The 13,031-nt window shown below is 45.5% G+C and overlaps 1 protein-coding gene across 32 annotated transcripts in view; it reads left to right on the forward strand.

The window, feature by feature from the left end:
* The window catches only part of SORBS1 (sorbin and SH3 domain containing 1), a 221,969-nt gene extending 211,896 nt beyond the window's left edge, over nucleotides 1-10,073 (forward strand). For 15 of the 32 annotated variants that reach the window (XM_057734708.1, XM_057734714.1, XM_057734717.1 and 12 more), the window contains 4 exons: nucleotides 379-438; nucleotides 1,032-1,222; nucleotides 4,088-4,200; nucleotides 6,733-10,073. In XM_057734708.1, coding sequence (XP_057590691.1) covers nucleotides 379-438; nucleotides 1,032-1,222; nucleotides 4,088-4,200; nucleotides 6,733-6,800 — 432 coding nt within the window. In that variant the 3' untranslated portion in view covers nucleotides 6,801-10,073. The remainder of the gene's footprint in view (nucleotides 1-378; nucleotides 439-1,031; nucleotides 1,223-4,087; nucleotides 4,201-6,732) is intronic. The other 17 variants (XM_057734729.1, XM_057734731.1, XM_057734734.1 and 14 more) reach the window with 3 other exon arrangements.
* Nucleotides 10,074-13,031: the final 2,958 nt, after the last annotated feature.

Here is a 13,031-nt window from a genome sequence, read left to right on the forward strand (position 1 = left end):
TTCCATAGATGCTTGCCAGCTGACAGCAAGGGGACCAACATGTGTGGTTACAGAGGGACGTAACTGTTCTTAAAGCAGCCCTTCTGTGTTTCTTCCCTGCCAGTCTGGGTCCCTGTGTTGTTTATTCTCACCTCACTGCAGCCATGCTCCCAACTGCCCATTTCATTGCTTGGATGCTTGCTTCTAACTCTGTACATTGCATTTTCTCCTCTACACCCACCGTGTTGTCATGGAAACTCGGTGGCCCTAGGCCACAAGTGTCTGGTGTCATCGAGTGTGATGGTGTGGTATGTGTATTTGCTCACACTTTTATTTTGAATCCTTTCCACTGTGACATCCGCTAAAATGTCTCCCTTATCATTTGCTTGGTGATCACAGCCTTCTCATCATTCACTGAGAGCAGGACCTGATCTCACAGAATCTGAAAAGAGCTATGTGGTAAGATGCCTGTTGAATAAGACTGTAGCTTCTCTAAAGAGAATCCTTACTGACGTCTAGAGTCTAGACTGGAGTAACGCCTGGTTAACTCACAGTCATTACTTACAAGAATCGTATGGCGACTGCAGTCCAGAGAGATGCTAGGCCACCCCCTCCCCTCTCAAAGGAAGCAGAGGAATGTAGAGACACTATTTCTACTCTGCCTACGTGTGGGATTAAATTAATATATTAGTGCATGATTGGGGATACATACTTGCATTTCTATCCTGAAATTATTCCATTTGTAACAGTTACTCACTAATTACAGGCTTTTATGCTGCTGCCTTTTTTTTTTTTTTTTTAAATATTCATACTAAATCCCAAATTCTTTTGTATCTTACCTGTTTTTTTCCATGCTTACGCCGGGATCCCTCCTGCCCTCCACTACTGGAATATCTATTTTTTTAACCCGGATCTTCAACTCTGTTGTTTCCCTGGACTTATGTGCTTCGTCTGGAATGTTACATCTCTTCCTCTCTTTCTTTTTTTTTTTTTTTTGTCCCCATGTTGACTGTTTTATGGGGGTTTCTGAATATTTCGGGGCCACCTCACAGGAAGCAGTTTGCAATGAGATCATAAACATTGCCGAAAAATCTGTTCATTACTGCAGCACTGTTTCTCATCCTCTTGACTTTCATCACAAGGTATCCCCTTCTGACAATAAATCATCTTTAATCATTTCTCAGCAACCTCAAGCCCAGCAGCGAAGAGTCACCCCAGACAGGAGTCAAACCTCCCAGGATTTGTAAGTACACTTGGTGAACCTCAGATCTCATGTTCTCAGTAGACTGTTGGGCTTAGGAAGTGGGTCATTGACTGACTATGGGGGCAGCCATTTGGGAAAATGAACCAGTCACTCCCAGCTTCTCTGAGGGTTTCTAGTTAAGGCTGTTTCCCATCAGCCAATGTGAAAACAGGCAACAGGTAAATAAAGGAGGTCAAGGATTCTTGGGGGAAAGAGCAGGGTAAAGAATTAACTGCCATACAGGGCAAATGGGAGCTGGGCTGACTGGTTTCATTCCTAGTGTTGTGGGAATATGGAAGAAGGAATGTTAATTCCGACCGGGGAGATGACTGAAGAGGGTTGATGCATTCATTTAAAAAAACAAAAAAAACAAAACCAAAGTATCGGATATCTCCTACGATCTAAGCACAAAGGAGTCAACTCCATTCACAGAGGAAGGGGGTTTTGAAATAAGCACTGAAAGACAAATTGGATTTGAGAGCTAGAACCGGGAGGGAGAAGGTCTTCCCAGCTGAAGAAACCAAATTTGCAAAGGCCTGGGGTAGGTGGTGTGTTTGGAGAACATCGAGAAACCTCTGAGGCCACACTATGCAGTTCATGGAGGACACAGAGATGAAGCTCAAGGAGCAGGCTGGGACCAGATTGTAGAATCCAGAATGCAATTGAAATAGATTTGGATTTTAGTTCATATTCACTCAGGAGCCACTGAAGGTTTTTAAATTGAGGAACACATTGATTGGATTTGTTTTAGGGAGATAACTCAGGCAACAGAGCGGAGGGTGCATTTCAGAGACGAAGGACAAAGATAGTGGCTTGGAGACATGAATCCGGGAAAGAATTGGTGAGAGCCAGAGCTAGCCCACAGAGGGGTGCATCGTGCATGGAAGTACGTAAGGTTCCCCGAGGAGATGGGTTAAAGGGAGAAGAGGATTGAGGGTAGATCCTTGGGGAGCCACCTTTTGAGGCAGCAGAGCAGCAGCCAGCAAGAGAGGCTGAGAAGGAGGAGCGACAGACACAGGCAAGGGTCTCGGAGCGTGCGCTTGTGTGCACCGGAGCAGGCAGTGTGTGGTCAGCGGTGCCCCTGCTTCAGAGAGGCCCAGAAGGGTAGGACATGAGAAACAACGTCCTCCAGGTGGCAACTGGAACAATCGTTGGTGACCTCTGCGATGACAGTGTTGGTGCAGGCAGATGCTGTGTTAGAAAGGGCTGAGTCAGCGTGATGGTGAGTGGCGGGAGTGGGGAGCTGGTGGGGGGGGAGGGGGAGGGCGGCGGGCTAGCTATAGACTCAGGGAGTAGCAGAGACAGGGCAGTTGTTTTTAGGATGCAGACACTTCAGCACATTTGTACTTAAGGAGAAGGAGTCGACAGAATCGAAAGATGTAAGAGAGAAGATGTAAGTTGAGGAAATAACCCAGGGAAGGGAGGTTAGCCTGGCCAGGAGCAGGGACCCTTCCTTACACTGGAAACAGTGGCAGGAGGGAGGCGAATGAAAGTTCTGCTCAGAGGTGGGTGAAAGACTCTGTGGAACCATGTCCTGAACAGCATGAGGCTTCTCCAAAATTAGAGCGGGTTGGAGACTCAAGCAGCAAGGTTACGGGCTGTTTCTGCTGTCTGGGGTGAGAGCAGAGAGGCAGATGACAGGAGTAATCTCCCAGAGCTGAGACTGGCAAAGCAGCCACAGCAGCGGGGAAGGGACTAAGGTATCCAAGGGGTCCAGGTTGGGTAAGAGACAGCAGGCAAATACAGGAACATCCAAACGTATTCATTTACCAACTAGAAACCCGTTTGCATCTAAGTCCTCATTAGAGACCTTCCTTCTGGCAGACAGATCCATCTACCAAAGTTTCACTACATTTGGATAAATATGTAAAATTAAATTGCCCCTTTGGTTTTAGCAGAGGAGAACGAACCTCTTGTTTCTGGGAACTGACTCCGCTTACCTGTGTCTAGTCTCTTGCCCACACACTGGAATTCACTGACATCCACTGAAAATGGTGGATGATTGGCCCATCTGCAGAGTTTTTCCTGCTATTGTTGTGTTTCAAAGTAGCAAGTAAACAGAATTGTGACCTGGTGCATAGTAGGTGCTTCTTAAGTATTTGTCAAAGGACTATATGAAAACAAGCTTTAATTTGTTGCCAAAGCAGGTATCAGATTTCACCACAAGTAGTCCAGCTTTCTCCAGAGCCTTTTGTCAGAACAGAACAGACCAAATTACCTTAGGCCAATTAACAAGTAAATAAAAATCTTAATCCCAAACATCACTGGGAGAGAAATGCTTTCAGAAGTTTCAGAAAAATGGCATCCACATTTCAAAGCAGTTGATGAAATGTGTGTTGGCATGTAAAGAAACTTAAGGTAGTTTTGCTAGATAGTGAGGCGATTGGGATGTACTTTTAAAAATTATATATGACAGTTACCTCATGTTCTCCAATGTATGTGACCAGATATAATGTGTGTCTCTGGACCTAAGTAACTTCTGATCATCCTTGATAAGCTACATGTGTTATCCTATGTTAAGAAAAGACCTTGGTTAACTTTAAAGGGGGAGCATCTGGACAAAAAAGCTTGGCTATGGTACCCGAATGAAACTAAATAAAAGGACCGATCGTGACTTGCTTCTCAGAAATTCCTTCTCCCTGTGAATCTTAATTTACTTATCATGTGTTGAATGCATCTCCCCAAATGCTGTTATTAGAGAAATAGCCAATAAAATACTTTCATTCCCACTGAGTAGGAAACACTACCCAAATATTGATTTAGCATGTAAAGAAACTTAAGGTAGTTTTGCTGAAATGGGTTTTAAAAAACTCTTTAATTCCATCAGTGTTTGAGTCACTTAATGTTTATTTTTCTCATTTACAGATCTAGCTACCAAGCACTGTACAGCTACATACCACAGAACGATGATGAATTGGAACTCCGAGATGGAGATATTGTTGATGTCATGGAAAAATGTGATGATGGATGGTTTGTTGGTAAGTGATATCATGCTTTTCTTACCAATTGTGTATTGAAGAACAAGGAAGTGATGAATCTATTCTCTACACAGAAAGAAGGGCTTTCTCAGTTCCTGTACCACTGTCAGGAATGCTGGGCCAGCCAGTTTGTGTTTGCTCGCAAGGCAGTGTGGATGATACTGACACTGAACCTGAGAACCACAGACACATATGCCAATATCTACTACGTGGGAGGGGATGGGAGTTGCCAGCTGCATCCATCCAGTTCTGTTTGTATTTCTTCCTTTCTTTTTTTTTTTTCCCACACCACGCGGCTTGTGGGATCTTAGTTCCCTGACCCGGCATCAAACCCAGGCCCACGGTGGTGAAAGCACTGAGTCCTAACCACTGGACCACCAGGGTGTTCCCTCTGCTTGTATTTCTATTGTGCGTCTGTCTGTCCTACATTTGGAAATTTTAATTTTTAAAACTCCTTTGGAACAACACAAGAACATTTGAGCCTAGATTTCTGCCATGAAGCTCAAGCATATGTGTAGACATTCCAAAGACCTCATTTACTCCAGGCTTCTAATAACTTGAAGCAAACTGCTTAATTAAAAGAGTCACCTTTATAAGATGGGGAGAGAAAGATCAGAATTTGAGATTCTGTAACAAAACAGATGCTTGATATACTTTCTCACTGAAGTTCTCTCAACAAACAGCCTGATAGACAAGAATTATCCTCTTTTCTCAGATTCAAAAAACTGAGGCCCAAAGAGGCTAAGTAACTAGCCCCAAGGTCACCACCCAGGTAGCAAATGGTAGGGCCAGTATTTGAACTCAGGCCCATCTCTCCATGAGCCTGTGTTCTTTCTACTCAGGCACAGATATAATGTTGGGAGCCACTGACACTCTTTGTGTCAGGTCCCCTTAAACAACTGGGTTACCTTTATCTTCCCTCCTGGTCCCCCTAGAAAAGCTTCGCTCAATGGAAGTAACGTCAGGGCTGGGGCCATGAGAACAAGGCCTCAGCGTACATGGGAAGCCAGAAAGATTTGCCTTGGCCTCACCAGCCTCCTAGAACGCTACCCCATCCTCCCAGGGCCCCCCAGAAGCCTGTGGTCCTCACCACCTTGAGGTTCTGTCCAGAAGGAAACCAGATCTGAAAGTCAGCAACATTCTAGTGCAGTGCAAGTCCAATAAAAATATAATGCAAGCTCTGTATGAAATTTAAAATTTTCTGAAAGCTACACTGAAAAAAGTACAAAGAAACCAGTGAAATTTTAATAACATATTAAGCCCAGTGCATTTAAGATACTTTAATTTGAACATATCGATATAAAAAAATTACGAGGGAGATATTCCTATGTACCAAAAGAAGAATGTAAAATAAGTCTTTGAAATCTGATGTGTATTTTACAGTCACAGCGTCACTCAGTTCAGACCAGCCGTGTCTCAAGTGCTCAGGAGCCACACGTGACTGTCTAGTAGGGATTAGCTGTTAAACTCTTCCAGTAGTATTTACATTTTTAATGAGGACTTGGGATGGGGTGAGGGGCATCCCCAACAGCTGGGTAAAGGAAATATTTTAGATTCCTTAATTCCTCAACACTTAGAAAAGTGGCCTTGCATTCAGACTATGAATAAAGTCACCCAGCAGAGCTCATTTTTCTCATCCATCAGGAAAGGTGCTCACCACCTATACGAACACATCTCTGGGCTTTACCATCTCAATGCTCTGCGGCCTTCTTGACCATCCCCCTGGGGCTTCAGCTAGCTGTTTTAGATGGCCTTAGCTTTGACACATTCTTTTAGCTTAGAAGTTTTACTTTGGGCAACAACTCCAACCCACTGGTAGTGGCTGCTTGAAATGTGTTCAATAGGATTCTGAAGCCCTGTCCAAGCCACCTGGGGAAAGGATGCAATGATCAAACTGTGATGTCTGCTAATGAGAGGGTAATAGTGTCGCCACATCTATCTGCCACCCCGCCCCCACCTCCCAGCTTTGGAGAGAGAGTCCTAAGGGGAGGAACTAGATTTGGGATCTAGCAATTCTGGACGTGGAGCAGCCCAGGGAGGGCTTTGCTCCTGGGTCGTTCAATGTTCCTGGCTCAGCGGGAACCCTGACAAGGTTGGTAGCAAAGTTGGGAGTCAATCTGGGGCTTGGGCACAGGCTAAGGAGAGAAATTTCCTTTTGCTGTGAAGTCACATCCAGCAGACTTTTAGAAATCCTACCGTTTAGAAATTCTAAATCCCAAGTACCTTGTTGTGTTGGATGGCTGTGTTCATTCTTCCATAAAGGAGAAGTACTGGAAAGAGTGATGGGCTGGGAGTCAGGGTTCAAAGTCTGCCTCTCTGAGCTTGGGTTTCCTCATTTGAAAAAAATGGGAGTGTTAGAAATGCCCGCCTTGCTGGTCACCCAGCATTATTCTGCAGCCTAAATGAGATAAGATGGGGGAAAGTGATTTGGAAACCATGTGTCCTTCTACAAACTGCAGGATTGTTATCAAGGACTCTCTGAACCCCAAAGGGTGAGTCTCCTCATTGTGTGTATTTTTTTTTTTTTAATAGGTATTTCAAGAAGGACAAGGCAGTTTGGTACTTTCCCAGGCAACTATGTAAAGCCTTTGTATCTATAAGAAGACTGAAAACCACAGGATGATTTTTACTGGAGGATGAAGCATAATTCATGAATTGGTCTCTTTATTTAAAAGTTGTCAGTAGGAAAACTAATGCAGTGGATAAAGTAAGAAGCAAAAGAGAGGACAGAGAAGTGTTGTATTTAAAACCCGAGCCTGTCTAAGCTCACTGCGTGTATCAGACAGGGCTGAACCGCGCAAAAAAGGAATGAGGCAAGTCCGTATTAGCTGCTTCTGGGAGCCGCTTCTGGGAGCCACTCCTGCCCTGCCCTCCTCTCCCCGGCTTGGGTAATCTGACCTGCAGCACAGTCCAGGAGCAGTTAGGCCAGAAATGCCTCTTGCTGCTTCAAGCTTGACCCGTTGTGGCTCAAAAGGGTCATTTAGCCTGCAGGAGCCCTCGGAGCACCAGGCAGGTCCCCAGCCATCCTCCAAGGCTCCACACAGACGCCCCCCGTCGCCTGGAGCCTGCCGGTCCCCCTAGCACTGCTAGAGATCAGTCCAGGCCACCAAGTCGATCCCTAAACAGCGGTGGAGACCCCAAACTAACCCAAAGCCAAGTCCCTCAGTGGGGGGAGTGGGGAAGTGGAGGTCAAAGTAGGCACCCAGTGCTCTCGGCCTGCATGCAGCATTGCCATTGACACCCCGGGGGTTCAGCCAGGAAAGCACACGAGGTCTGCCCCTGCAGCACGGCAGCCAGGCAGATAATTACATCTGTGTTTCCAGGTGATTGAGGCAAGAAGCCCTGTAGCTCTTGAGGGCCCTTGCAGCGGTTCCTTCCCATATCACGGGCTTTTATGGACGGTCACCTTGAGGGCTGCCCAGTTTCATTTAGCAGAATGCCATTGCTTCCCTTTCTTTCCCGCATTGTTTTGGGCCGGGACAGTTTGGTGTGGAAAGGCCTTTTCTCACAGAGAAAAGGACGGTGTTCAGTGACTCGTGTAACGTACACCTGTGGACACTGGCCGCCGGGGGCCACCGATGAGCAAGGCACGCTCCACGCCTGCGACGAGGTTCACTGTGTCTCCATTTTCACTCCCCACAGGAGACCAAAGATTACTCAAAATGTAGGCGCCCAGGGATCTCAATCCCAGCGCACCCTGTGAGGCGTCTCTTTCGAGCCGCAGGTGCAGGGACGGTGGCCCTCCGTGGCGGGGCTGTGATGCCGCCACTCGAGGAGGCCTGTCTTGTGTGGAGAGCACAGCCACGGAGGGAGGCCCCTGTGAAGCTCGGGGGGTTCCGTCACAACTCTGTCCAACTCAAGGATGTTTATTGGCCTCTCTGTTAGATACCTTGGAGAGGTAAAGATAGAAATGACCCATTCCCTGCCTGCTGGGAGCTCAGAGGTGGTTGGAGAGACAGACACACAAAAAGACTAAATCAAGAGAGACTGTGATACGTGCTAAGAAGGGCGTGAGAGAGGAAGAGATGAATTTTCCCTGAAGGGATCCTAGAAAGTAGTGTCGTATTTCTGTCTCCATTAGCTCACTTTTGAACAACGAGGATGCCGGAAGGACCTTTGTCTGAGGGTGGTTGACGGCTGGAAATACTTGGAACTGTTTCTCATTCTCTCCACAAATACACGTCCAAGGTCACAAATAGGAGTAGCAGTTCCAGGTTGGTAGGGTGTGTACAGGAACGCGGGCTCTCTGCGTATAGCTTGGCCTAGGACTGAGGTCCCAGAGTCCGGAGTCTTTATAAGTAGGCAGAGTTTGTCTTCGGTGCCTCTGCGTCAGCTTCTGTCTCCACCGCTCATCTTAGGACCCCCATCAGCTGCCCACCCCTCATCAGACAGCCGCAGTACCCTCAACTCCCTGCCCTTCAAATCCTGCTCTCAGGAAAGCAACTGCCACTGACTCCTTCACACTAAAGTATAAATGACGGAGAAGAGGAATATGTTACTTCTTCCCAGAAACACTGGTTTTTAACTAGAACAGATCAGAGCCTTAATCCCAAGGGGAAAGGCTGTGGAACTAATGGTGGCTGGGTGGTGGAGGTGAGGGTGGATGAGCTCCCTGGGTAGAAAGGGACTTCCTTCTTGATGTTCCTTAAGTAAGACTCATTGCTTTGGAAGGTCCACCTCACCATCCAAGGGCACTCCTTCTGTCTCTCTTCCCCCTCCAAATATAGTTCAAGTACATATCCACATGCATTTTGCACAGGAAGCATTTCACCCCTTTTAGAATGTAATTCTTACGTTGGCTAATGTGTTTGCTAGTCTTTCTTAGATGCAAACCATTCATAATATGATCTTATCTGTTTTTTGAGGGGTGCTTATGAAGTAGGTAATTTTGAACACCTCTTTAAATACAGCTAGAAAATAAACCAATTTGTAAAGCCACATTTGCATATGATGCCAGCCTCACGACTTTGTATATCTCCAGAATCCCAGGTATGCCTCACCAATTTGCCCGTCTTTAATAAACTCATCTGTTAAAATTTGCATCAAACTTCAGCTTCCTACCTATGACACAACAAGGAACAAAGGGTTCCAATTGCTCCTTTGTCTTCAGACATTTAGGAATACAAAATACCTATTTTTATGCTGAGATATTTATACAGGTTTATTAATCGTAAGTGCAACTAACTTGCGGCATGCCCGGCAACACATTTGGATAGGTTAGCCGTGCTTCTGGGTAAAAGCAAGCCCCACACTACATATCTTTTGCAATCTCTCTGGGATCAGTAAGAGAAAAAAAAATCACATGCTTAAGAAGTGGGACTGTAAATATGTACATTTAACTTTGTATAGCCCATGTACCTACTTTGTATAGAAAAATAATTTTAAAAATTTGAACTGAAGTGGGGGGTAAAATAAGGAAGTCATGAAGTTTTTTGCCTATTTAAATGAAGGAATTCCAAATAACTTACCTGCAGATTTTTAGCACAAAAATAGCCATTGTAAAGTGTTATAATTTTAAATAATCACTCATTTTGGGAGAGAAGGTAACTGTTATCTCAATTATAGTGGTTTTTCTCATTTTGTTTTTGATTTTTTTTTTTGCAGTCCTATTTATCTTCAGTAGTATTAAAGCCTATTGCTAGAATAGGTTACTACAAAAAAAGATTATATTCTGAAAGAAAAAAACTGACATCATATACAACCAATTAATTTAAAGTATTGCCATTTAAATTACACACGAAGAGCATGTTCTATGCAGACACAGATTTTTCTGTTCATCTATTTTTCTTTATGCAGTGGATCGATTTGACAAATAGATGTTGAATTACTACATTGGCTGTACATATTATTTAATAAACTTTATGCAGAATTGTGTGGCATATGTTTGTTCTTACCTTTCATTGTTTCTTTTCTTCCCTTTCAAATTTCTCATATGAGGCTTGTATTCATTGCTGCAATGGCGCCCACTCTCCTTTTCCATCTGGCCTCCTCCTCACTCCTGGAGGACACCACTTACTCTGTTCTCAATAGGCTAACTCCATGACACCCTCTGAACTGATGAACATTGACCTTTTCACCATTCTTTCTAAAATGTACTTGTTCTGGACTTCCCTGGTAGTCCAGTGGTTAAGACTCAGTACTCCCAACGCAGGGAGCGTGGGTTCGATGCCCGGCTGGAGAACTATGATCCTGCACGCCACAACTAAAGACAGCCCCCCCCAACCCCCGCATGCCGCATCTAAAACCCAGCGCGGCCAAATAATTTACAAAGAAAAAAAAAAGCTAAAGTGACCATTGTAAAATATGTCTAATGGGTCTCGATTTACTCCACAAGACGTGGGTACAGAAAATGAGACGGCACTTAGTTTTTCCAAAGTTACATCTGGCTATGAGTCTTCTCTTGTTATAATGGGTGAAAATGCGGTCCCTCCTTTCGTTTACTCCCAAACCATATGTGTCAGGCTGCAGCACCAGGCATCCAGCTTCCCCTGGCAACTCCGTTTGCAGTGGGGCCTGCTACAGCAGCGCGGGTCTGTCCCATAACAGAAAACCCCAAACCGCCCACCCTCGCTCTCCTGATGCTGTCCTTCTCTACCTTCAACTCAAAGCACCCGTTTGCACTGCTACCCCTTTGGGGTGACACAGTAGAATCCCTCTTGCTTAAGCCTCCAGCAGTCCTGGGAGAAGGGTAGTCTTCCAGGGGTCGGACAGCCTTGGTACTGGGCCCTGAGTCCCAAGCACTACTTCTGCCTTCCATCCTGTCCAACAAATCCATCAAAACACCTTTAGAACCCAACTATTCCCGCCCCCCCCACCCACTCTGGGGGAGGGGGGAACAGGGCAAAGAGACAGCACCTGCAGCCTGGCTTCTATCACCACAGTCCAAGCCATTTTCTCACCTGGATCTTTGCAATCACGTTGCAGCTGGTCCTCTCCCTGCCTGCACCTTTGCCCCCTCTACCTGAGGCCCCCTGAACAGAGCCACCAGAGCAATCCCTCTAGTGGCTTCTCCTCTCACTCAGAATGGTGCAATGGCCTGGAGTCCAAAGGACACTGCCCTGCCTCCTCCCTTACCTCGGACTTTTTCATTGTTCCAGTCACACAGTCCTTCTGGCCTCAAGCTCATCAAGCACACTTCAGCTTTAGGGTCTTATGTAGGCTGTCTCCTAGGCCTGGAAGACCCTTCCTTCCCGTAGGTCTTTCGATTGCCTTCTCAGGGAGGCTTTCTCTGATCACTTTGTGTATAATAAGACCCTGCTCTCTCCACCCCAGCATTCTATCCCCCGCTCTTTTCCTCTGTGCTTCTCTAAACACTCATCACCATCTGATATTTGTTTTCACAATCAATTGCGTAAAGTCCACGAAAGTAATGATTCTGTTTTGCTATCACATGCCCAGCCCTGAGAAGAGTGCCCAACTAGTTGACACTCAGCCACTCAATCCTTTGAGCAAATGAGTGAATAAGTAAATGAATTAAATTAATGAATGGACCCCTCTGAACCATAGATCTTAGAACTCAGAATACTAACGCTAATTGTGAAAGTGGGGAACCATCATCATATCACTTTCTTACAGCAGCAAAAATAGAAGTTAATCTCTTTAAATATTCTGGGCTCATACAAACAGAGAAAGTGAAAGTTCTCTGTAATTCAAGTCACCCCCCCACAGAGCTCACCTAACTCTCCAACGTATGATCCTCCGAGCTTTTTGCTCTGTGCATACAAGACACATCTCTAAACAAATGCTCTACACAGTTTTACACGCTTTTTTCCCCGTTAACAATAGAACTTGGACATGCTTCCATAATTGACTTAACCAACCCCCTATTAATGATGCAACAATTTGAGGCTCCTGCCAACTTTTTACCACAACAAACAATGCAGCATTGAGTAGAGTTATTGGCTCAAAGAGCAGGAACATTTCAAATGTTAAAGAAATGTTGCCTTCCAAAAAAAACTGCACCGACTCACACTCCCACCATGACCGTGAGTGTGTTTCCCCACCACCCGTCTGCTTCCATGAAAGGCTGTTCCTTGGTTTGCCCTCCTTTTCTGGCCAGTAGCTTCTCAGTCCTCTTTCTAGATCTTCATCACACCTCAGCCCTCTGTTATTTTCTCTCCACACGTGCTCCTTCAGGAAGCAGATTCCTCACGGTAAAATTTGGCCCGAAGAGTCAATTGTCAGTGATAAGTGGTGGAAAACTAACATAATGCTGGTGTTGGGTCACATCACTGGGAAGAAAGGAGCTGGAACCAGCCTCAGGCAGGAGTGAATCCAGACACTGAAACTTTCTCTGTGTTTGTCTTATTCTTGGCTCTGTTGGTCTTGTTTGGCTACATTTTCACCTACTGAATGAGGTAATAGGAACCGTGGTTGCAGGCAGCTCCAGCCTCATTCTTCCAGTTCTCTGACTCTAGACCAGGCACAAAGGCCTTTCTGTGGCTTCCCTGAGAACAGTTCCAGACCCCGGTGGGCCTGACTTGGATATTCACCATCCTTTGACTCATCACTTTAGCTAAGGGGACTGGAGTGTAATTGGCAGGCCCACCAGAATGTCATGGAATAGGGGACAGGAAAAGGCCAGGGGAAGGGGTGTACTGGTATAAGAAGGCGGCTGGATAGATAACTCAATGGTCCAAACTGGACTTCAAGCATTATTGTGACAAACTATCCCAGGACAAACTTCAGTGTAGCTGAATATTGGCTCTCTGGCATCATAAGAGGCAAAATACTGGGTAGATTGAGTCTCTCTGGCCCCTTCTGGCTTACTCATTTTTAAAGTGATTTCTGACAAACTCAGATGAATACTGCAAAAGAGGTAGATCTGAGAA

Source organism: Hippopotamus amphibius, chromosome 5 (genome assembly GCF_030028045.1).
Source record: "Hippopotamus amphibius kiboko isolate mHipAmp2 chromosome 5, mHipAmp2.hap2, whole genome shotgun sequence".
Taxonomy (NCBI): domain Eukaryota; kingdom Metazoa; phylum Chordata; class Mammalia; order Artiodactyla; family Hippopotamidae; genus Hippopotamus; species Hippopotamus amphibius.